At 33.6% G+C, this 23,444-nt stretch overlaps 1 protein-coding gene across 1 annotated transcript; it reads left to right on the top strand.

Annotated features, from left to right (window-relative positions):
- The first annotated feature begins 17,861 nt into the window (after window positions 1-17,861).
- On the top strand, window positions 17,862-21,618 carry LOC129966468 (uncharacterized). The gene is made up of 2 exons (XM_056080894.1): window positions 17,862-20,949; window positions 21,026-21,618. Exons 1-2 carry the CDS (start codon window positions 17,862-17,864, stop codon window positions 21,616-21,618), a joined length of 3,681 nt encoding a protein of 1,226 aa, XP_055936869.1.
- Window positions 21,619-23,444: the final 1,826 nt, after the last annotated feature.

Here is a 23,444-nt window from a genome sequence, read left to right as displayed (position 1 = left end):
GGCATATAAACATATTCAAAAAGACCAAATGGGGTTGTGATTGCTGTTTTTGGAATGTCCGCTGGGTTAATAGGAATTTGATGATAAGCTCGGATCAAATCCAGGGTGGAGAAAATGGTTTTATTGAAAAACATTTGAGTGCAATCTTGAATATGAGGAACTGGGTATCTATCAGGAACGGTAATTGAATTTAAACGACGGTAGTCGCCACACGGTCTCCATTCTCCATTAGACTTTTTCACCATGTGTAGAGGACTTGCCCATGGGCTACTAGAAGGACGGATAATACCTTGAGACATTAAAAATTCAAATTCCTGACGTGCAATTTTTAGCAACTCGGGAGATAAGCGACGAGGTCTCGAAAATACTGGTTGACCAGTTGTTTCAATAAAGTGATGTATTTTAGTTGATACTTTGCTTTTTGTTGGTTGAGATGGATTAGTGAGGTCTTGGAATTGCGATAAAATGTCATAGAATTCTGAATCACCAAGCAAAATGGATATACCAGAAGTTAATGAATCTGTGTTTGTATATTTGCCTTGAGTGGTTAATTTAGTTATGCCATCAATCAAACAACCACTTTTAACATCAACCAAAAGATTATAGTGTTTTAAAAAATCAACACCTATAATTGGTTGGTTCACATTTGCAATTATGAAAGACCAAGTAAAATTTCGCCGTAAATTTAAGTCTAGCGTAAGGCGTTTTTTACCAAAAGTAGCTATTTTTGTGCCATTAGCAGCTAAGAGGAGTAATTCATTAGAGGAATCAGCTTTAGGAGCATAATTGTTTGGTAAAACAGATACGTCTGCGCCTGTATCCACTAAAAATTTCCATTTACTAACTTTATCGGCCAGCATAATTCTATTAATTTTGCGATCGTGGCCAAGGCCAGTGGACGACCGCCGATTTAGTTTCCCGAATTCTTGAAAGAGCAAGGCAAACTACATTTTTTTGCTTTTGTGCCAAAACTTGTATGATAAAAGCAAATGCCATCAGCAGGTTCTTTATATTTTTTTAAGCGATCACGAGAGCAACTACGACTGTTTTTAAAAGGTCGATTTCTATTTCTGCTTTGAGAGCGTGATTGGCGCATTGTTGTAGTAAGCTCGCCAACTAAAGTCGTCAAATGGGCGACTTGTTTTTCAAGTTGGGCTATTTGATTATTCGAAGATTGAGGAGTAACGGAATTAATGTTTGAATGGCCAGCCAAATCATTTATTTTATCTGCAACTGATGCTAAACCAGCTAAATCTTCATTCAAAGCAGTTAAAATAGTTTGTGTGCTGTTTGGCAGTCTTCCGAGCCAAAGAGATTTTAAGAGTGGCTCGCCAACAGTATCGCCCGCCAATGTTTTCATACGAGCTAATAACTGAGATGGTCGTTGGTCGCCAAGTTCTAGGCCTTGTAGCAGCGTACGTATTTTCGAAGCTTCACTTTCAGAATGCAACTCAATTAAACGTTTTTTTAATGTTGGATATTTATCAGTATCAGGAGGTTTCAATATTATATCGCTTACACAATTCAAAATATCAGAATCAACTGCAGAAACAACATGATTAAATTTTGTATCGTCAGCAGTAATTCCCGCCAAGGCGAATTGCGCCTCAAGTTGAACAAACCATAATGCAGGGTTAGCTTTCCAGAAAGGCGGAAGTTTGACGCCAACACGAGAAACTGTTGCGTCGTTGTTGGCGGAATTTGGAGTATCTCCTGGCATGTTTTATTCAAGAAATCAAAGGCACGTTATAAATATAATTTCACAAAACTGCTTTGAAATACGAAAATACAAATAATATACTGATAATCAGAGTAAATAATATGAAAATGCTAATCCAAATTATATAACAGAAGTTCCGATGGAAATTATTTAGGCTGTGAAAATAGAAACAATATTCAACGATACGCTTACCGCCATTAGGAAGAAATGCGCTATGGCGCCATTTAATGCATAAAGAAAACTGGGAAAGTTATCCTTTCACTTTTCGGGTCACCAAATGTGGGATGTTTTAGTGGAGAAGGTTGCAAATTGGGATAGTTAAGTTACATCCACACATAAAGAATGAGCGACGACTTTTTTTATATAAAAATAAACATCTTTTAATTTTTAACGCTAACACATCGACAGACAACAGATTTTGTAAGACCGGAAATTGATCTTTTTAATTCGCACAGCTTGCGCGCTTGATCGTAGATAACTGTTTCGTACTTCCGGTGCGCAGTTAGGAAAATAGTTTTTCGAATACAGTCATTTTGATGGAAGCAGGATCGCCACAATACTAAGGAAACTTGAAATTCATTTTATTTGAATTTGTATAGCAGTTTTTGATAATTTTATCTCATTTCTGCTGTTTTTGATAACGAAGCATTGTTAGTATTTATCATGAGGTTTCATGGTACATTTACCTGATAATGATTAACTTTATATTAATAGAGTGAAAAGAAAATCTCTCTTTTTTTTAAGTTCATTATTTTCCACATATTATAGAACAAAGAGGTCTTATATTCTTTTTTGTTAAATATATTTTGAAAAAAAATGTTATCGTGTAAATATTTCTCATACAAATTACATACTTTTATGGATGTCATTTCATACATCTTTGTAAATGAAACCATTCATTTCTTCTATACAATTAGAAAGAATCATTAGATGAATGAATATAACATATCTAATTTTATCTATGCACATCTAATTTTATATTCCTTTAATAGGTGTTTTTTTTTTTTAAACTCTTTAAAAAGTATTTTCAGAAAATATAAACTTTTTCCCCTTAAAATGTCTGTTTTAAATCTAATTTTTAAGGATGGATGACGTAATATATTTGTGCGGGTTGAAGTTCGAACCCGCAACGTTAGTGTTCATAGCCGAGTAACATAACCACTAGACAAAAGAGTACTCTCTTCTCCGGAAGTTGTTAACTGGCTTTTGATGTTACCACCACAATAGTCCCCCACCAGTGAGTCGGTAGAGTTTATCGCGCCAGTTATGGCGAGCGACGAACGTGATTATCGCGCCAGGCGTTATGGCGAGCGACGAACGTTGTAATCGCGCCAAGTGTTATGGCGGGCGACGGCGAGCGTGTGTGAGTGGTTGCTGCCGGTAGATGAAGCCACGACAGCTGAATGAAGGACGCGGTTGTTCAGAACCAGGGTCACCAATGTGCGGGTTGAGGTTCGAACCCGCAACGTTAGTGTTCATAGCCGAGTAACATAACCACTAGACAAAAGAGTACTCTCTTCTCCGGAAGTTGTTAACTGGCTTTTGATGTTACCACCACATATTTAAGAATTGCTCTGAAATAAGATTCCTTTAAAATTGAATTTATCCATTTCCTACATTGTTTACTATTTTTAAGTGTCACAAATTGAGCAAAGATATTACTTTCACCTTCTGTAGATTTTCCACCCGTTTGGAATTCTAATTAATTCCCAGCCACCCGAAAGCAATTGCTTAACTCGTCGAATTTTCAATTTGTGAGAATAGATCCATCTTTTTTTCGATTTCAGAAAAAAATTAAAATTGCCTTGTGATTTCAAAACGCAGCAAATCTGAGTGGGAATTGGTAATCATGTTGAATATAAAACTGCATAAAACTTACGTAAAAAATATTTATAATTTTTGCTTTGATAAAGTTCTAGTTATTAATAATTAAATATGTTCAAATCTCATGAATTTTTTAAAATGTTTAAATTTATTAAAACATTTTTAGTACATTGAATTGTAAAATTATTTCTCGAAATTAGGGAGAAAGATTTAATTCTTGAAACAAACAAAAAAAATATGTATATATTTGCATAATTTTTATATGGGGTGGATTTATTTCTTGTTCTGCAATTAAAATATTTGCATCTGTTTTTTATGTGTGTGTGTGTATGTGTGTGTGTGTGTGTGTGTGTGTGTGTGTGTGTGTGTGTGTGTGAGTGTGTGTGTGTGCATTTTTAAGAATAAGTAGAACTGATTATGAAATCACATAGTATTGTTAGAATCGAAAAAATAGTATTGTTAGAATATTTTATAACCATTAATTAATTAAAAGCTTGCTTATTTATTCTGCATTTTTATCATACCAAATATCTTCATAGTATTCACTAAAATGTTGTGAATACTATGTTTACTTCGCGTAACCTCCAGAAAAATAAGATTTTAATTATATAATTTTTTTTCATCGATATTCTTCTACACTATTCTGCAAGTTTACTGTAGAAGGACTTAGGATATGAAATTTTTCAAAATTTTTTTAGAGGTTAAATTTTTTGCAGCATTGCCAATAGTTTGAATATATATAGTCTTTTGTGCTCATAAAAATAAAGAAGAGACTAATTTGATTTTACAGTAAAATAAGAGCTAAGTAAGAATCTTATATGATGTACAACTAAATTAAGATTCAAATTATAACAAATGGTATCGTACAATAAGCAACAAATTTAATAATTATTATCACTACTTGGAATGAAGTTATCAAGCAAATAAAAAATCCCTAGTGTCCATCCAAATGTCATTTAAACACATTTTTTTCAGTTCAGATGTTTTATGAACTTTCATTTTTGCATAAAATCGTATAGTCTCCAGCAACCTTGCAATTTAGCTTCTTTTTTTTTTTTTTTTTTTTTTGCATTAAGTCAACTAAATTATATTTTGAGAACATTTTGAATTGAAATCAACAATAATCACAATAAAGATTAGTGAATCAAATATATTCGCGAACGGTTTTCAAAAGAGATTGATAAAAAATTATCAATTTAAAATTTGGTAACAATACAATAAAATTATTCTAATTAATTTTTTTTATTTAAAACTAAAGCTTTTAAATATGGAAGAAGCCGAAAATAAAATAAAACTACAAACATCAGAAAGAGTGGTGTAGAAAAAACATATTCAAGTTGTCCATTTGCGGTTTTAGATTGACGGGAACCCGCGACTCTATTCCTTTTCCACTTGCAACATATTTGCCTATTGTCGACTTTAAGATGTTATATTAATATCGTACATAAAATTGAAATCGACTGGCTCTTTCGATGTCTTTTTAATACATTCACCTAAGAATGATCGATCGTGTATAAATTTTTAAGCATTATGAATAAAATATTTTTTTCAATACATTTTTCAGTATTTCAAGGTAAAAATATCAATTCTGAGGAAACTTCAAATTCATTTTATTTGAATTTGTATAGCAGTTTTTGATAATTTTATCTCATTTCTGCTGTTTTTGATAACGAAGCTTTATCAGTGTTTATCACGAGGATTAATGGTATATTAACCTGAGAATGATTAATTTTATATTAATAAAGTAAAAAGAAAATCTCTTATTTTTAAGTTGATTATTTTTCACGCATTATACAACAAAGAGGTCTTATATTCTTTTTTGTTAAACATATTTGGAAAAAAATGTTGCCGTGTAAATATTTCTCATACAAAATACATAATTTTATAGAAGTGATTTCATAGATCTTTGTAAATGAAAACATTAATTTCTTCTATACAATTAGAAAGAAACATTAGATGAATGGATTAATCTAAGCACAACTAATTTTATATTCCTTTTATAGGCTTTTTTTATTCTTTGACCCTCTCGATGCCAGCCGGGCGGTTTGGAAATTTTCCCTTTAAACTCCAAGTAGGTCGGTTTAGAGCGTCTGCTTTCGTTTTAGGGAAGGGCTACTGTGTTAAGCACACCAGGGGGGTAAGCGTTATTTCTGACGATCGCGGCTTTTTCACAGAAGATTACCCCTGTGACTTAAGGCGATAGGGGGTTGAGGAGGGATTCACTGAATAGGTTGTGCGCGTTTATTTTGGGTTTTGAAAGGGTTTTAGTTTGACGCCTAGTACAAGCTACCGCTTTCAAATAGGATAAAACGATCCGAAAAAGATTGGGAGTTTACCTTTCCCCCCTTCATGCAGTGAGATAAGTTATATAAATAATGAGTTCCTTTTACGAATGCCATTCTATTATTGTGATCGGATGGCCGAATGGAATACTCTGATGCTGATATCGCTCGTCTGATGTTTGACTCAGATGCTGAATTCGCTCGTCTTAGACGCAAAGCGAATTGTCCTGCTTGCGGACGTTCAACCCTGATCTCCTTTGGAAAAGGGCACTGCTTGGAATGCCATGCTCCATTACCAAAGTCAATACTACAAGAAGTCAAAGCTGTCGTTAATTCCACGATACATCACAAAATCTCACCCCCTGAAATAAACATGGATACTTAAGATAGCACTAAAAACTGGGCAGACAGATCCACCACAACAACAGCTTCAAACTCCAGATCTTCAACACCGATCTTAACACGCCAAGTTCCGATTGAAAGTCGCAGATCACCCCAACCTTCACCTCAAATTCCTAATTCAGAAATAAACATGGTATCACCAATATCACAAAAGCAGAAAAATTCCCAAGACAACTTCCAACCTGTTCCATCCAAAAAAGCAGCAAAAAAGCCTCGCACTGAGGAAAATTTCAAATTCAGCACTGAAAACGCTTTCTCCCACCTTCAAGAGGAAACTGATAAAACTTCTAAAACCCCTGCAACAATCAGCCTAGTTATAAAAGAAAACTACAACCTCATCCTTCAAGAGATAATGAAAAATCACCCAGAAACAGAAAACAATTTTCAAAACGGATACATCCAAATAAAACCAAAATCAGAAAATGCCAGACAAGAAATCATCCAACTCCTACAAACTAAAAAACAAGACTTCATTATGAACGAAGCCCCCGAGGAAAGACCAGTTAAAATAGTTATCTCAACACCGAAGACATCAAAAAAGAGCTTGAATCCAACAACTATCAAATCCTGAGAATTAGCCAAATGAAGAATTTCCGAGCAAGAACCCTCCTCCCCCTATTCCTTGTTGAAGTAAGAAAAAGTGGTAACTTTAAAAGCATATACAATCTGAAAAACCTCTGTTACCTATCCATTAAAGTCGAACCCTATAGAAACAATAGAACAGCCACCCTCTGCTACAATTGCTCTGGATTTCACCACTCCGCCCGAAATTGCCATATCAAACCCAGATGTATTAAATGCAACGGAGATCACGCCACAAGAGACTGCCACATAAAGGAGAAAATAGAAAATCCAGTATCCATAAATTGCAATCAAACCGGACACCTTGCAGCCTGGAAAGGATGCCTCGCATTTCCAAGAACCCAGATCCCCACAGAAATACAACCAAAAAGATCTTTCGCAGATGTTGCAACTATGAGAAAACCCTACAATAGCGAAACAAACACCCCAAGAGTCCCAAACCATCTCCCAAAGCCAAAGACCCAGACACCCACAGTCTCCTCAAGCCACTTCAGCAACCGAAATCGAAGACATTAAAGAAATGCAGAACCACCTAAGCGACATCAGAGAAATTAAAGAACTCCTTATAGAATTCCCAAATATCCTCCAGGCCATCAAATTAAGCAGAAATGGAAAAAATAAGCATGAAAAACTACTTATCATCCTAGATGCACTACTCAGTGAAGACCCAGCACCCAACTAGACACGCCCACCGCCGAGATCAAGACTCCTGATTCGCCCGCTCCTACATCTCCTCAATACTACATAAGACGATGCTCCTTTCACCCAACCTCATTCATTTTCATTATTATTATGTCGGATTGAGTATGATTATTTTAGCGTTCAGATGGATAGCACGCCGTTCCAACAGCTCATACGTCGCTCTGACGAAAAATTTGATAACCTTACTCGCAAAGAAAAATGCCCCGCTTGCGGGAAGCTTACCCTAGTCCACTTTGGTAGAGGACACTGCTTGGATTGCAACAAACCATTACCAAAGAAATTACTAGAAGAAGTCGGATTTGATTTCACGATGCTCCAAGAAACCCCAACACCTGAAATAAACATGGACACCCAAGACAACAGCACAGACTGGGCAGATAGATCCACACCAACTACTCAGATCTCCAAATCCTTTACACCCACCTCAACTCGCCATATCCCGACTGAAAATCCCATTTCTCCTCAAACTCCAAACCCAGATGTCACAATGATTTCTCCATCATCCCAGAAACAAAAAATCCCCCAAGACGACTTCCAGATTGTCCCGCCCAAAAAAGCAGCCAAAAAGCCCCGCACCGAAGAAAATTTCAAAATAAACACGGAAAACTCCTACTCCCATCTACAAGAAAAAAGTGATAGGCCACCAAAATCAATAGCACCGATCAGTTTAGTCATCAAAGAAAACTTCAACCTAATACTACAAGAGATAATGAGAAGATATCCCGAAACGGAAAACCATTTTCAAAGAGGTCATATTCAAATTAAACCTAAAACAGAAGAAACCAGACAAGAAATAATCAGCCTACTTCAAAACAAAAAACAAGATTTCATCATCAATGAAGCTCCTGAAGAAAGACCCATTAAAATTGTTATTAGAGGACTCCTGAACTACACCACAATAGATGATATCAAAAAAGAACTCGAAGCTAACAACTATCAAATCCAAAGAATTAACCAAATGAAAAACTTCAGATCAAAAACCCTCCTCCCATTATTTCTCGTCGAAGTCAGGAAAACCGGCAACTACAAAAATATCTTCAACCTTAATCACCTTTGTTTCCTGTCCGGGAAAATAGAGCCGTACAGATCAAAAAATACTGCAACTATATGCTATAACTGCTCCGGTTTCCACCACTCTGCCAGAAACTGCCGAATAAAACCCAGATGCATCAAATGTAACGGAAACCATCCCACCCGTAACTGCCAAATTAAAGAAAAAATAGAAAACCCTGTCTGCATCAACTGCAATGCGATCGGCCACCTTGCAGCCTGGAAAGGATGTCCGGCAATACCTAGAGCCCAAACCCAAACTGTAAACTACCCCAGAAGATCATATGCTGAAGTTATTAATAAAAGCAATAGCCAAAACATCAATCCTACCCTCCCAAGAAGCCAAGAAGTCACCTCCCAAAGTTCAAATCCCAGAAGACCACAGCCTCCCCAAGCCACTTTAATAGGCGAATTAGAAGACATTAAAGATCTGAAAAACCACCTCAACGACCTAAAAGAAATCAGAGAACTCCTGATTGAATTCCCCAACATCCTTAATGCCATCAGACTCAGCAAAAAAGCCAAGAATAAACAAGAAAAACTACTCATTTTCATAGACGCTCTCATCGCCGAAGATCAAACTCCTTGAAAAACACGCCCACCGCCGTGACCAAGACGCCTGATTCGCCCACCCATCCACCTCAGCAATAGTACTTAAGCCGATGTTCCTTGCCACCAGCCTCTTTCAAGACCTTTCCCCACTCCTGTACAAACCATCTTTCGTCCTGCGGAAAGTATTTGTCGATCGGAGATGGCGCCCTACGGGCGCCGGCGCTCCAAATTTTTTCCTTGTGTCCTTGTGTCCCAACCTCATTCAAAACCTTTCCTCACTTCTGTCTAAACCATTTCGAAATGCTCCCCAAGTTTTTAGTCGATCGGAGATGGCGCTCCTAATATTTTTCCTTGTGTCCTTGTGTCGAATGCCATTCTGAAAATATCTCCAGTTGTGAATTTCTGCTCTTTATTTTACGAACTGTGAATCAGTTTTTCGTTTGGAAGTTTTACAATTTAAACGCTTAATATTTCTTCATTATGAGTAAAAGGAAACGTGAACTCACTGAAGAAGAAATCATTGCAATTTTACTTGCTTCTGAAGAAAGTGACAGTGATCTATCAAGCGAAGATGATGGTTGGCCAAAAAATGATACTTTAGCTGATCTCTCGTTTATTCTAAACAAAGAATCAGATGAAACTGAAGAGGACCAGATGGACGAGAGAGAGAGTGATGATGAATCAAAAAATTGTGTCTCGTGTTATTTTAATTCTTCTTGGACAGAATGCGTTGAGAATTGTCGGATTAATACCATGAAGTATGAAAAATGTTGTGGCGGCCCTAAACATACTTTACATGTCGGATCTGATGCCGGAAATTATTTTAAATTGTTTTTCACGAATGTTATGTGTGAAAAAATGCGTGAAAACACAAACAAATATGCAGAATTTGTGCACTCAGCAACATTGAATGAATGGGAGCCGACTGGTAACAAAAAATGGCGATGGAATCCAGTTACAGACATTGCTGATCTTTTTAATTTTATTGCCATAATCCTTATTATGGGAATAAACAAGTAGCCAAGAGTACAAGATTATTGGTCTTCCGATCCTATACTAGGGAACGAGCAAGTGAAGCGAACGATGACAAGGAGGAGATTTTTGGCCATTGAAAATTTTTTCCATCTCTCAGATCGAGAAAATGAAATTTCTAAAGACGATTTATCATTTTATATGATGCAAAAATTGGATCCTTTCATGACATGTCTGAGGTCAAATTTTCAAAAGTACTTTGAACCATATACTCATTTATCTGTAGATGAAGCTATGGTGAAATACAAGGGTAGACTGGGCATAGTGCAATATATGCCAGATAAACCGGTCAAAAGAGGCATTAAAGTTTGGACTTTGTGCACATCTCTTTTTGGATATGTTTATAATTTCGAACCTTATTGTGGAAAAAAAGATAAATTGCTAAGAAGTGAAAATGGACTTGGTTATAGTGTAGTAACTTTCTTAATTGAAAATCTATCTAAAGGGCACCATCTATATATTGATAGATTCTATTCGAGTGTTGTGCTATGAAGGATTTATTTCATTATGGAACATATGCTACTGGAACAGTTAATACAAACCGGAAATTTCTTCCACCAAAATTAAATAAAGTAAAACTTGTGACAAATGGCTCTTCGAAATGTTTCCAGTGTGTCGAAGAGCCAAATCTAACATGCACTGTTTGAAAGGACAAAAAAGGAATTTTTATTCTTTCTAATGGTGTGAAGAACGAAATTACATCTGTCAAGCGAAGAATAAGCGGAAATGTGTGCTACGTAACCTGCCCCAAAGCTATTGCAGAATACAACAAACATATGGGAGGAGTAGACTTAGCGGACCAGAACAGAAAGTATAACGACATTGCAAGAAAATCGCGTAAGTGGTGGATATATATGCTTTGATACTTATTAAATACCACTGTGAATAATGCATATATTATTTATTCGACGACGAATTTTCCAACAGAAAAACAACATAAAACTCCTCTACATTTCAGGCTGGAATTAATAAGGGCACTATTAACAAAAGAAAGAATTGTTCTAACAGGTTCAATGAGTATTATTAAAACCCAGAACCATAAAAGAATTAAAATAGATTGTAGAAAGAGAAGATGTATACGTTGCATTTCATTAAAAAGAAAAACAATTTTTCAAATCGTGCAATTGAGAGTTCCTGGAGTTGTGATATATGCCAAGTTTGTTTATGTGTAAACTGTTTCGGCCCCTATCACGACGAACATCATTAAGAGCCGGCGTCCTGGCATAGGGGTAGCGCGTCTTCCCCGTGATCTGGGCGTCCCGGGTTCGAGTCCCGGTTTGGGCATGGTTGTTGTTCTATCTGTGAGATGTGTGAATGTGCCCTCCTGTAAAAAGGGGTTGTGCAAGCGAATGAGTGATGCGTGAGTGGCAAAGTCGTACTCTTGGCCCTAGTTGGCGCTGCTATAAAAAATAAGAGACGTCCCCCTCAGGCTTAAATTGCTGTCTTCGTAACAGTGGGCTTGTCAGTGGCAAGTGCCATAAGAAACAAACAACAACATCATTAAGAAGGTACTTCTCAGAAAAATTATTTTAGGTAAATGCTCTATGTATATTATAAGTATTTCATGGAATATAACTCATATTTTCCTAAGACAAATATTATCTATTTTATATGTTTTCTTATATGCCGATAATTTTTTTGTATTATTATGTTATAAAACAAACAAAAAATATTCTGTAGGATTTTTTTCATGAAATAATTTATTTAACTTTAAACTAGTATCTTGTAACGAGGGAATTTCTTTGTTACAATCTAAAATTTTTTCAATTTAATTTGAAATATGTTTTTCAAGTTTAAATTTGTATAATATTTATATATTTCTTTAATTCTTAGCTATATATAAAGTGTTTCTGACGCTTATTTGGATGGATTAAAATATATTTTTCTGTAAAATTTCTAAAATGTCTATTTGGTTATAATGCTTGAAATTATGGTGACTAAAATTCGATAAAAAAGTTTAAAATGTATTCATTATTTTCGCAATGCGTTTTTGCTTGAAACATTTTCTCAGATTTCATTTATTTTTCTAAAGAATAAAATGAAGTTTTAAAACCTTTTGTCTATTTTCTGAATTCTTTTTATGTAAAAAAATTTAAACAGTAATATATGGCATATTATCTACGATTGACAAAAGACTGTTTTAATAACATTTTAAGAGCTTAAAATAAATAAAATGAAAAATAAGGATAATTTTTGTGTAGATATTTGTCCTAGCTTTTATTTCAATGATAGAAAAAGGCTTTACTTATTGTCAAAATTTTGTGCGTGATTCACTCATGCGTAAATTTGTGGAAATTTAATACGAAACAAGTTCAAAAATTTATTTTGCCATAAAAATATTATAAAAAAACTTAAAATAACATTTTAAAATCAGAAATTTAGCTTGAAAAATTCAGTATGACTATTTATGCTAAAAAAGTAATATTTATGATGAACTAAAGTAAAATGTTCAGGCTGAAAGCATATAATTTCGAAATATATTTAGCTGAGTAATTTTTTCCTGAATTTTATTTCAAAAATTTTTATACTACAGTGTTAAATGAAATTTTAAAAACATATTATCTTATCTATCGAATTGATTTGATATATGACAAATATAACTTTTCACATAATGTATAATTTTGTTTTGACAAAAAATTTAGAAGTTATATTTTTAAAAGTCAGCAAAAATGAGTAGCAAAAAAAAAAAAAAAAAAAAAAAAAGGATATTTATGGGATGTATATTTGTCCTAAATTATTTTTCGATGACTTAATGTAACAACAAGAATGCATAATTTTTTAGAAACAAAGTAACATAAATTTTTAGAAGCAAAATGTGAAAACTTTTTAATAATTTAATTAAAGTTCTAAGAAATTTCTTAGTATTACTAACGAAAATCCAAAACAATACTTTATAATTCAAAAATTCAATGAGAGTATAACGGTTTATACAAAAAAAAAAAAAAAAAAAATCTTAGCCAAGTGTTAAGAGAAAGTATGCTTTTCGAAAAGTCCTTCGAAAAAGACTGTTTTCACAATTTTTTTTATTCAACGGATGCTTTTATTTCGGTATTAAATGAAGTTTTAAAATATTATCTCGTCAATTACTGAATTGTATTGACATTTTTACTATGCAAAAATATAAAAATTGCATGGATATATACACTATGTATGTCGTACATTACTATCTAAAAAATTAATACTAATATATGACGTATTATTTAATATTGCCAAAAAAATTGAATTTAAGTCTATTGAAAATTATATGAAAAATAAAGATGTTTTTGAAGTTGGTATTAATGGCATTTGGAAATCTAATATAATATAATCAAATTTTTAAAAAAATATATTTTCTAAATTATATTATAAAATAATTTTCAAATATTTGGTAATAAAAAAATACTCTAAAAAGTCTATAAACGAAACGCTTCTTGCTAAAAAGTATCAATGCATTAGAATGAAACTCATCGGCCGGTAGTAAAGTCACCTCGTCCTTGGAAAACCGCAAGCCAATTTCTCAGAGTAGAACGATGACAGGTTTATTACATAGGACCCCAGAAGGTATCGGAACATTTGCGCTCGGTAAATCATTCCCTACCCCTGTTGCATCGTAGGTTTACTGGGATTTGGACCTTTGGCAAGAAAACTTGGCGCGGGTGACGGTTTTTAGTTTTCCATAGCTGCATTTCCGGTCGGGCTAATTGGTAATAATGGAATGGCGATAATTTTTGTAAAAATTTTATTTGATCTTTCATTTATGAGATCTTGTACATACATTTATCTTATTCATATATCTTGCAATAAATGATAATTAATTCTTTTATTAATAGAAAACTAAGACTGTTTTTATCAGAAAAATAAATAGCGGAATTAAATGCATTTAAAAAGAAGTAAGATATAAGAGAATCTATAGCTGTTTTATTTACTAATATTTGAACAATCTCATATTTCTGAATGAATTTTCTTCAAAATCGCTATTATCTTTACTCATAAAAGGGAAAAAATGTATGTGTATGTATATATATTACATTAGTTCACTTAGCAGTTTTATGTTTTTTAATCTCAATAGTACTCATGTTTTATGTTATAAAGTAAAATTGTCTTAACATTTATTGAAATTAAATTCGTAATGGAAAAGAAATTTTAGTAAAAAAAAAAAAAATGTACATGTGGATTAATTTGAACATAGGATTCTGCCAATAATCTGCCAGTTTTATATTATAGATTTCAAGAATTCTTTTGCCTTTTTCTTTCAATACATTAGTTTGGAAAAACCTACTTTTGTTTATTTCAACTCCCTTTTTTGTTAAATATTCTTTTAAAAAATATTTTAAATCATGTAAATTCTATTTACAAAATCAATTCTGCTTTTATGCAAAGAAATGTCTTATATCTGATAAATAAGGAATAGGATATCTAATCTAGGATAGAATAGGATATCTAATACACAGGGAATTGAATTTTTAGGCTACGACAAGATATAAGTTTTGACTTCAAATTCAGGTTTTAGTGATACAACTATATCAATTAACAACAACAACAAAAAATCTAATGTAATTGGCCAGTAAATAGAATGATTAGTGCGTTCCACATCATTTTATAAATTTTGTTTCCTTCGTAATTATATTTATTGGTTAAGAAAAAAAAATTAGTTTGATATTGCTTACTTTAATAGGAGTATTTTCAAAATAGTAGAAATAAGGGAAGTTTGTCATATTTGAATCACCAAAATAGTTTTTAATGAAATCTGCCAGAAAAATAATTTCAATAAAGGAAAAACAGTAAATTTTTTGTAGTTTATTTACTTTTAAATATGTAATAAACACTCTGAGAAATAAGCTTTAATGTAGAAAAAAAAAATAGTCTATTAAAATCGTTTCATCGGATCAATTAAAGAAAATGATTCCACAAATTACATCACTAATTTTTTTAAGCTCAATAATGGAAAATAGGTTTTGATTTTCAAGCTCATATCAGCATATAAAATCTGAACTCAAGTTTGATATTTTATGAACGATATCATTTCCTTTTTTATTCGTTTGTTCCTCAAGATATAAAAGAATACAGCCTTAATTTTTCTATTGATTGGTGGCTTTCTATATTAATTATTATCTTTTTGCTTTAGACTTTTCCAATTTCAATCAATGATAATGTTTATAACTGCTTTCTGAGAGCTACAATAGACCTCTTCAAATACAGGTAATAATTTTAATTCCAATTTAAGCCCTTTTTGGAGGACCTCCCCCCCCCCAAAAGAATAACCTAACCTTATCTTTAAAGTATTTGAATAAAATTATACTATAATATGTACTAAACTGTGGTCAATAAAATTTACTCTCAAAGGATATAACATGCTTAATTTCAAGCGGTTGAAATTCTATCTTTCCTTTGATAAAACATAACATTTAATAACTTTCATTACATTTAAAAAAAAAAAAATAGAATGATATTCTATTAATTAAAGTGCTTAAAAATTGGTTCCAAATTAACACCTTCAGCACCTATGCAGAATTACATTAACTTAATAATGCTTGAGCATATGTGATTGAGTTCATGTGACATGAGGACTGGCTTTTTGAGTTAGTCAGCAAAGATTTATCAAATATCTATTGATAAAGTTAATTCATTTCTTAGTTCAGATATAGTGCCAATAAAAATTAACTGAATCTATCGTTACCATACAATATACTTTTGTAGAAAATGAGACCAACTCAAGGACTTCTAAAAACGGCAGTTGTAACATATGAAGAGAAAACTGCGAGTGATGATGAATTTCTTGCACGAAAAATTGTCTTCACTTTTCCAAACGTGAAATTTTTTCAAATTAATGTTTCTATCTAGATTAAAGCAACATTCGTCTCTCCAAATAACATTTTTCAGAAAAAAAAAAGTTTTGATTTTGCATTGCAACAAAAACAATGCTTTTCTTGCTGAGTATTCCAGTAAGTCTCTGAGATGGTTTAAATGTTCAGTTCCCCAAGTTTCTCTTCCCTTCTTTATAAAGACGATAGTGCAACTGCCGAAGAGTGAAAATGAACAACGTTATTATTATCAAATTTTTTAAAGCCATAATGACTTGATGATGTACTAATTGCATTCCGAAATAAAAGCTTTCTTCCACATTTGTGGTCAGTCCTTCGAAATTTAAAACTAAGCCTATACCTACAAATGTTCTAGATAGAAATGTGAAATTTTGTATAGATGAAAATAAGAATCAATATATACTAATTCACTCTTGAAATTATGATGGATATAAAAAAATTTAATTTTTGCAATTTTTATACAATTGCCTATTTTATTTAATGAAATTTTGTAATTCGAAGTATGTTTAGATGCAATATTTAAAAAAAAGTGACTTTAGAAACCATGCTAACATAGTTGTGAAATTAGTTTTTATCTTAAGGCCTAATATTTAAATATTTACCATTGTAATTTCAATTTTGATTACGATAAAGGTCCCATCTATATAAATCTATACTTTTGGCAAGAAATTCAGGGGTGAAAAAAACAAAAGAACGAATAAAATATAAAGTAATATATTTAATTTTTAGCTTTCTTTCGTGCATAGATTTAAGACAAATTGAAAATTAGTAATATATCATTGGCAGCGCTTTTAAGAAAATAGGCAGAAATTTGCTACTACATTACTTACGAATAAAATTTAAGCTCATGATACTGTATTTGAGAAGTAAGCGTTTTAATGTAGCACGTTTAGATGTTGCATTTAAATTAATTATCATCATTTTCTTATTGAAAATGTTTTTTTTTCTCCTGAGAATTAACCAGCAGCTGTTTTTAAAATTATTAATATGATTCCTATCATTTATTTTAGCCACCCAAAAACCTTATTTTTTGGGAACCCCCCCCCCCCTTATTTGAACAGCTTTAACGTAAAAAATACATTAGCTGATTTCAAATATCAGTTTGTGGAATGTATATACATAAAAGCATACATACATATAGAAAGAATTAAACATTATTGATATCCATTTAAATTTGAATTTAAAGCCCTTTCTATGTATTTTTTTTTCATTTTATTAAATAAAGTTAAAACGTAAGAGATATAAAGATTAAATCCTCATAAAACTAAAAATTATAATTCATTTTATTAGATAAAATTTGTATTATGCACATCAGAATTATAATTTTTATAAATGTCTTCTGTGTGGGAAAATTATAAACGTATTCCTTTTAATAAATACATTTTTAAAGCAAATTTCTCACACTTTATGTTGCCACTCACCATTAAGTTTTGTATTTCCTGTTTCTTTAATTCTACTCTTAGCTTATTCCAACTTGGAATCTGGCAACTTCTTTTTAGTTTAGGTTACGGAAGAAAAAATAAGAATGGTTCTATTGATGTGATTACGTTAACTTACGATTTTTAATAGTATTTATATAAGTTTTCATCAATATTATGTACGTATTCTATGCAGAATAACTTTCTCTACTGTAAATAGCCTCATTATCTCTGTGTCGTGTTATGAAAATAAATATATTTAAAACGAAAGGAGAATTTGCATTGAGTCATAACAAATTGGCGTCCGCGACAGGACATTATACTCTGCATTACGTAATGAAGCAGAAATCATCAACTTTACGATCCGGATACTAATTTGTTCAAGATAAACCAGGAAATTAATGATTTTTGACTGCTTCTGTTTTATTTATATACGAAGTTCCGATTTTGCGTAGAGTGTTTATGTTCAATTGATTTACGTTTATTATTAAGTAAAATGACTCAAAAGGCAGGACAAACAGAGATTGAGGCTAAATTAAAGGCTGAACAAGCAAAATTAGAAACTAAATTAAGAAATGAAAGAACGAATTTAAGACGTCTTTTTACTGTAGCGGCAAACACGTTCGATGATATTCATCATAAGATTGATAAAGTAAAGGACATTCACGTTCAATATAACAAAGTTGTCGAGAAAGCTGAGCGTTTATTTAAAGTTGATGATGAAATTAAAGAATGTATTATTTTTACTGATGAAGAATATGATACGACGGAATCATACAGAGACAGATTTACCGAAATAAGAGTTGTTTATGAAAAACAATATACAGAAGATAAAAGTAGCTCTGTAGTTTCCCGTAAATACTCACATGACAATTTAAAATTGCCAAAATTAAGTATGAAAGAGTATGATCTAATACCTAGAACCTGGGTTGCGTTTTGGGAACAATTTTGTCGTATTGATGAAGATGAGAATATAAGAGAAGAAGATAAGTTTCAATATTTATTATCTTCGTTAAAACCAAAAACAAAGGCTCGTGATATTGTGGAAAGTTACCCACCGTCTAAGGACAATTATGCGAAAGTTATAGAGCATTTGAAGTCCCGATTTGGGAGGAAGGATTTACTGATTGAAGTTTACATTCGAGATTTATTAGCATTAGTCAACAGTAAATCGAATATCAAGTTAAATGATTTGTACGATAAACTTGGTTCATATTTACGTGCGTTAGAGACATTAGGTGTGACAACGTCTAATTATGCAGCAATGTTGTATCCAGTTGTTGAATCGTGTCTCCCAACAGAAATCTTAAAAGCATGGGATAGATATAGGCTGAATAGAGAAGACAAAGAAGATGATCCTGTTGTCTCGAAGGTTAAAGTCCTAGAAAAGCTTATGACTTTTTTACGTCATGAAGTAGAAGGCGAAGAACATCGTTTTCTAGCAGAAACTTCATTTGGCGATGGTATGAAACGTAAAGAATCTCATAAACCACCACTAAGAGATGAACCCACTGCTGCTACTCTAATTGCGAATACATCAGTTGGAAGAAATCAGTGTATTTTCTGTGAGCGTGCTCATGCAAGTCAAGACTGCCAGAAAATCTCCAACTTGGCTTATGAGGACAGAAAGGGACAAGTTATGCGCAAGAGATGCTGCCTCGTTTGCCTTAAACCTGGTCATATCGCAAAAAGGTGCCATAGTTTCGTTAAATGTTTGATTTGTGGACGAAGGCATTATGCTTTACTATGTCCAGATTTACGAAAGGATAAAATTTCATCGAAGAGTAGAGAAGTTGATGAGGAGCAACATTCCACGGAAACTTTGTTAACAAATCTTCCCTCAGAACGTAAAATTTATCTAAAAACTATCACTGTCAGACTACGACATAAAAACAAAGAAGTCTGTGTTCGCGCATTGATGGATGATGGATCCCATCGTTCTTATATTGAAAAGAGTTTAGCTGCAGAGTTGAATCTTTCTCCTTCCGGAACGGAAGTGCTTTCTCAAGGATTGTTTGGAGGCGGAATTTCTCCTTCTATGGAGTATGGGAGATTCACAGTAACGGTTGAAAGGATGGTTCGTAAATATTCGACTTCAATGTCTCTTCTTGATCAACCGAAAATTTGCTCAACTTTACCAAGGATAAGTGATAGAAATTTAATTGCCGAACTTGCTTCTCAAGGGATTAAACTGACTTATGTTGGACAAGATACGCCACCCATAAGAGTTCTTCTGGGAGCTGATGTGCTTGGAAGAATATTGACCGGAAGAGTAGAGATACTTGCGTCCGGAATATCAGCCATAGAGACTTTATTGGGTTGGACCATTTTAGGATTAGGGAAGAAAAAACAATCTGTTTACATGGTTACACTAGCTCTGCAAAATATCGAGCTTCCAAAAATTTGGGATTTAGAAGTTTTGGGAATTAAAGATCCCATTGAAAGGAAAAATAAGTCAATTCTTCCATCCTTCAAACGACCAGGATATGCTTCTCTAAATGAATGTTTAAGTGTTGGACCTAGCTTCTCAGAACAGATTCCTCCTCTTCTCTTAAGATTTCGCACTAATAACTTCGGAGTGATTGCTGACATTAAGCAAGCTTTTTTACAATTAAGTGTCAGAACAGAGGATCGTGATTTTTTGAGATTCTTGTGGTGGGATTCCAAAGATAGTTCGAAATTGGAATTTTTCAGACATTGTAGAGTTGTCTTCGGAGTTGCATCAAGCCCTTTTCTTTTGAATGCTAGCATTCGCCATCACTTGGATTCAGCTGAATTCCAAAATGAGTCTCTTCAACCGACAGTCCAGAAACGTAAACGAGGATTTTATGTGGACAATTTAACAATCAGTGTTGAAAACGAAGCAGAATTATTACGGTTCAAGGAACAAGCCATGCAAATAATGAATGCAGCGTCCTTTGAATTACGGAGTTGGGCTCACACAGGAATTAAACATCTAGAAAGTCAAAATGTGCTTGGACTTAAATGGGATACCGAGACCGATGAGCTCTACTGTGTTCATCCTGAAGCTGATATGGGAATAAGTGACACTATTTCTAAGAGGAAATTACTTTCAATTGTAAATAGTATATATGATCCTATTGGTTTCACCTCACCTGCGACTTTATTACCAAAATTATTGTTGCAAGAAGCCTGGCGTAGTAAATTGAACTGGGACGAGGAGTTAACACCTGATATGCAAAAACGGTATCAACGATGGGCTAAACATTTAGATATTATTGAAAGATGTAGAATTCCTCGCAAGCTATTTTATGGAAGTTTCGAAAAGGCTACCTTGCACATATTTACGGATGCTTCTGCTCATGGGTATGCGTGTTGTGCTTTTTTACGGTGTGAAGAAGAGGGAGAAGTGAAAATCTCATTGGTTTCCGCAAAAGCTAGAGTAGCACCTGTACCGAGACCTACAATTCCCCGATTGGAACTATTAGGAGCAGCCATTGGAGCTAGAATTGCTTCAACAATTAAAGAAGCGCTTGACCTATCTTTGGAGACCTATTTTTGGACAGATTCTATGGTAGTTCTGGTATGGGTTACTAACTTAGAACCATGGAATATGTTTGTGGGTAACAGAGTAAAAGAAATGAGAACTCACAAATGTTGAAGATTGGAGATTTGTTCCTGGAGATGTCAATCCTGCAGATATACCTTCAAGACCATGCGATTGGTTTGAACTTTTACGAAGCCAGTGGTGGGAGGGTCCAAAATGGCTCTACGAACCTCCGGAGTTTTGGCCCTATGCTGAAATAACTCTACCAGAACAGGCATTAGTAGAAAGACGAAAGTCTGTTGCTGTAAATCTTAATATCAATACCAAAGAATGTCTTGGAAGTAGATTTTTATACTTTTCCAGTTATCCAAGAATTATCCGAGTGACAGCTTGGGTATTGAGATTTTGTCGGAACATAATAAACATAGTGAATTCAGACAAGCTGACAAAAGAGCTGTCATACGAAGAAATTCAAAGAGCTGAAGAAGCGTTGATCCGATTAATACAATCAGAATGGCCGTCTGATATTCGTGAAAAATACACGCAGACAATTCAGTTCTACGAAGAGAATAAGATTTTGAAAGTTCGTTCGAGACTAATATTTGGAGAAGATCCAGAAGATTTTGTACGACCTACAGTTTTACCAGATCATCCAATTGTCAGGAGACTTATTGATTATATTCATCAGAAGCTTCACCATGCTGGCGTGCAAACTATTCTGTCTCATTTACGCGAACGGTTTTAGATTCCTCGAGGCCGTAGGGTAGTCAGAGAAGTTTTGAAAAGATGCATTACATGCAAGAGATATACATCAAAGCCTGTGTTACCAGATAGTCCAGCTCCTCTTCCTGCCGACAGAATAAATCGCGTTGCTGCGTTTCAAGTGACTGGTGCTGATCTAGCAGGTCCCTTATTCTTGAAAGGAGGTCAAAAGGCTTGGATTGTGATATTTACGTGCGCAGTTTATCGTGGTAGTCACTTGGAATTAGTAACCTCTCTGTCAACTAAAGCTTTCATGCAAGCTTTAAGAAGATTTTTTTGCTCGAAGAGGACGTTGCTCAATGATATACACTGATAACGGCACAAATTTTTTGGGAACCTCAAGAGCGTTCAACTCACTCAATTGGCAAGAAATAACAGCTGAATGTGCCATAGAGAAGATCAAGTGGCACTTCAATCCTCCTGCTGCACCATGGTATGGAGGTTGGTGGGAGAGAATGATACGTACCATCAAACAACTTTTAAGGAAGGTTCTTGGTCGTGCTTCTGTATCTTACGAAGAAATGCTGACTTTACTATGTGAGTGTGAGAGCATAGTCAATGGACGCCCACTTACTTACATATATGATGATCCTAATGAATTGAAGGCTATCAAACCATCAGACTTCATCCAAGACATTAAAGGCACTGAAGTTTTGGACTTGGACATTGTAGACGCTAAGCATTTACGTAAGCGTATACGTTATCTTCAAAATCTGCGCTATCAATTACGTCAACGGTTATAAAAAGAATATTTATCAGAGCTTATTCGGAATCCACAGTTAGCTCCCAAGCAATGTGACTTATCAGTAGGAGATATTGTTCTTGTGGGCTCGGACAATGTTAAACGGTTAAACTGACCTTTAGGACGTGTCATCGAAATGTTTCAAGGAAAGGACAACATCGAACAAGTCGTCAAATTGCGCGTATCTAATGGAGAAATTATCCGACCTATTCAGAGAATTTATCCCTTAGATTTGAGCTCTTCTGAGATTTTCGAGGATGTACCTGCAATAGTTGAAAGTGCTCCCGATACCTCTTATAGTGCTAAACAGTGTTCTACTTCAAATGACCAATCTTTTCAATCTGAAGATCTTTCTAAAGAACAAAAAGAAACTCTGAAGAAAACACGACTTGGTCGTCAAATTGTCCCTCCGAAAAGATTGGACTTATAGACTGAACTTCAACTTTAATTTCAGTACATTTGTATAATCTGTTTAGTATTTTAGTTCATTCATTAGTAATTATTAATTAAGATTTCTGTAGTATTTACTTGTATTGCATCTAATTTATATTTTGTTTTGTATTGCTTTAAGCAAGTTATGCCCGCAATACAAAAGGTGGGAGGATGTTGCCACTCACCATTAAGTTTTGTATTTCCTAATTCTACTCTTAGCTTATTCCAACTTGGAATCTGGCAACTTCTTTTTAGTTTAGGTTACGGAAGAAAAAATAAGAATGGTTCTATTGATGTGATTATTTTAACTTACGCTTTTTAATAGTATTTATATAAGTTTTCATCTATATTATGTACGTATTCTATGCAGAATAACTTTCTCTACTGTAAATAGCCTCATTATCTCTGTGCCGTGTTGTGAAAATAAATATATTTAAAACGAAAGGAGAATTTGCATTGAGTCATAACACTTAATATTTATTATACCATCAAAAACATAACTTGTAAAAAAAACCAAGTCTCGCAGCTCATTTCTTCTATCGTAAAAAGTTGTGAGATCCATGTAATACCAAGTCGGTCAATTTATTCAGTCCCTACTTAAGGGTCCTTCTGTCTTAAGTTATTACGTAATTAGC

The sequence above is a fragment of the Argiope bruennichi genome, chromosome 4, assembly GCF_947563725.1.
Source record: "Argiope bruennichi chromosome 4, qqArgBrue1.1, whole genome shotgun sequence".
NCBI classification, from domain to species: Eukaryota; Metazoa; Arthropoda; class Arachnida; order Araneae; family Araneidae; genus Argiope; species Argiope bruennichi.
Note: the sequence above shows the minus strand (reverse complement) of the source record. Positions and strands in the feature narration are given on the sequence as shown.

Excerpts from the sequence above, each read along its gene's own strand:
- LOC129966468 (XM_056080894.1), top strand. The coding sequence starts at position 17,862 with ATGACTCAAAAGGCAGGACAAACAGAGATTGAGGCTAAATTAAAGGCT. Across the intron at positions 20,950-21,025 it reads ACCATGGAATATGTTTGTGG|ATATACCTTCAAGACCATGC; the intron begins GTAACAGAGTAA and ends TCAATCCTGCAG.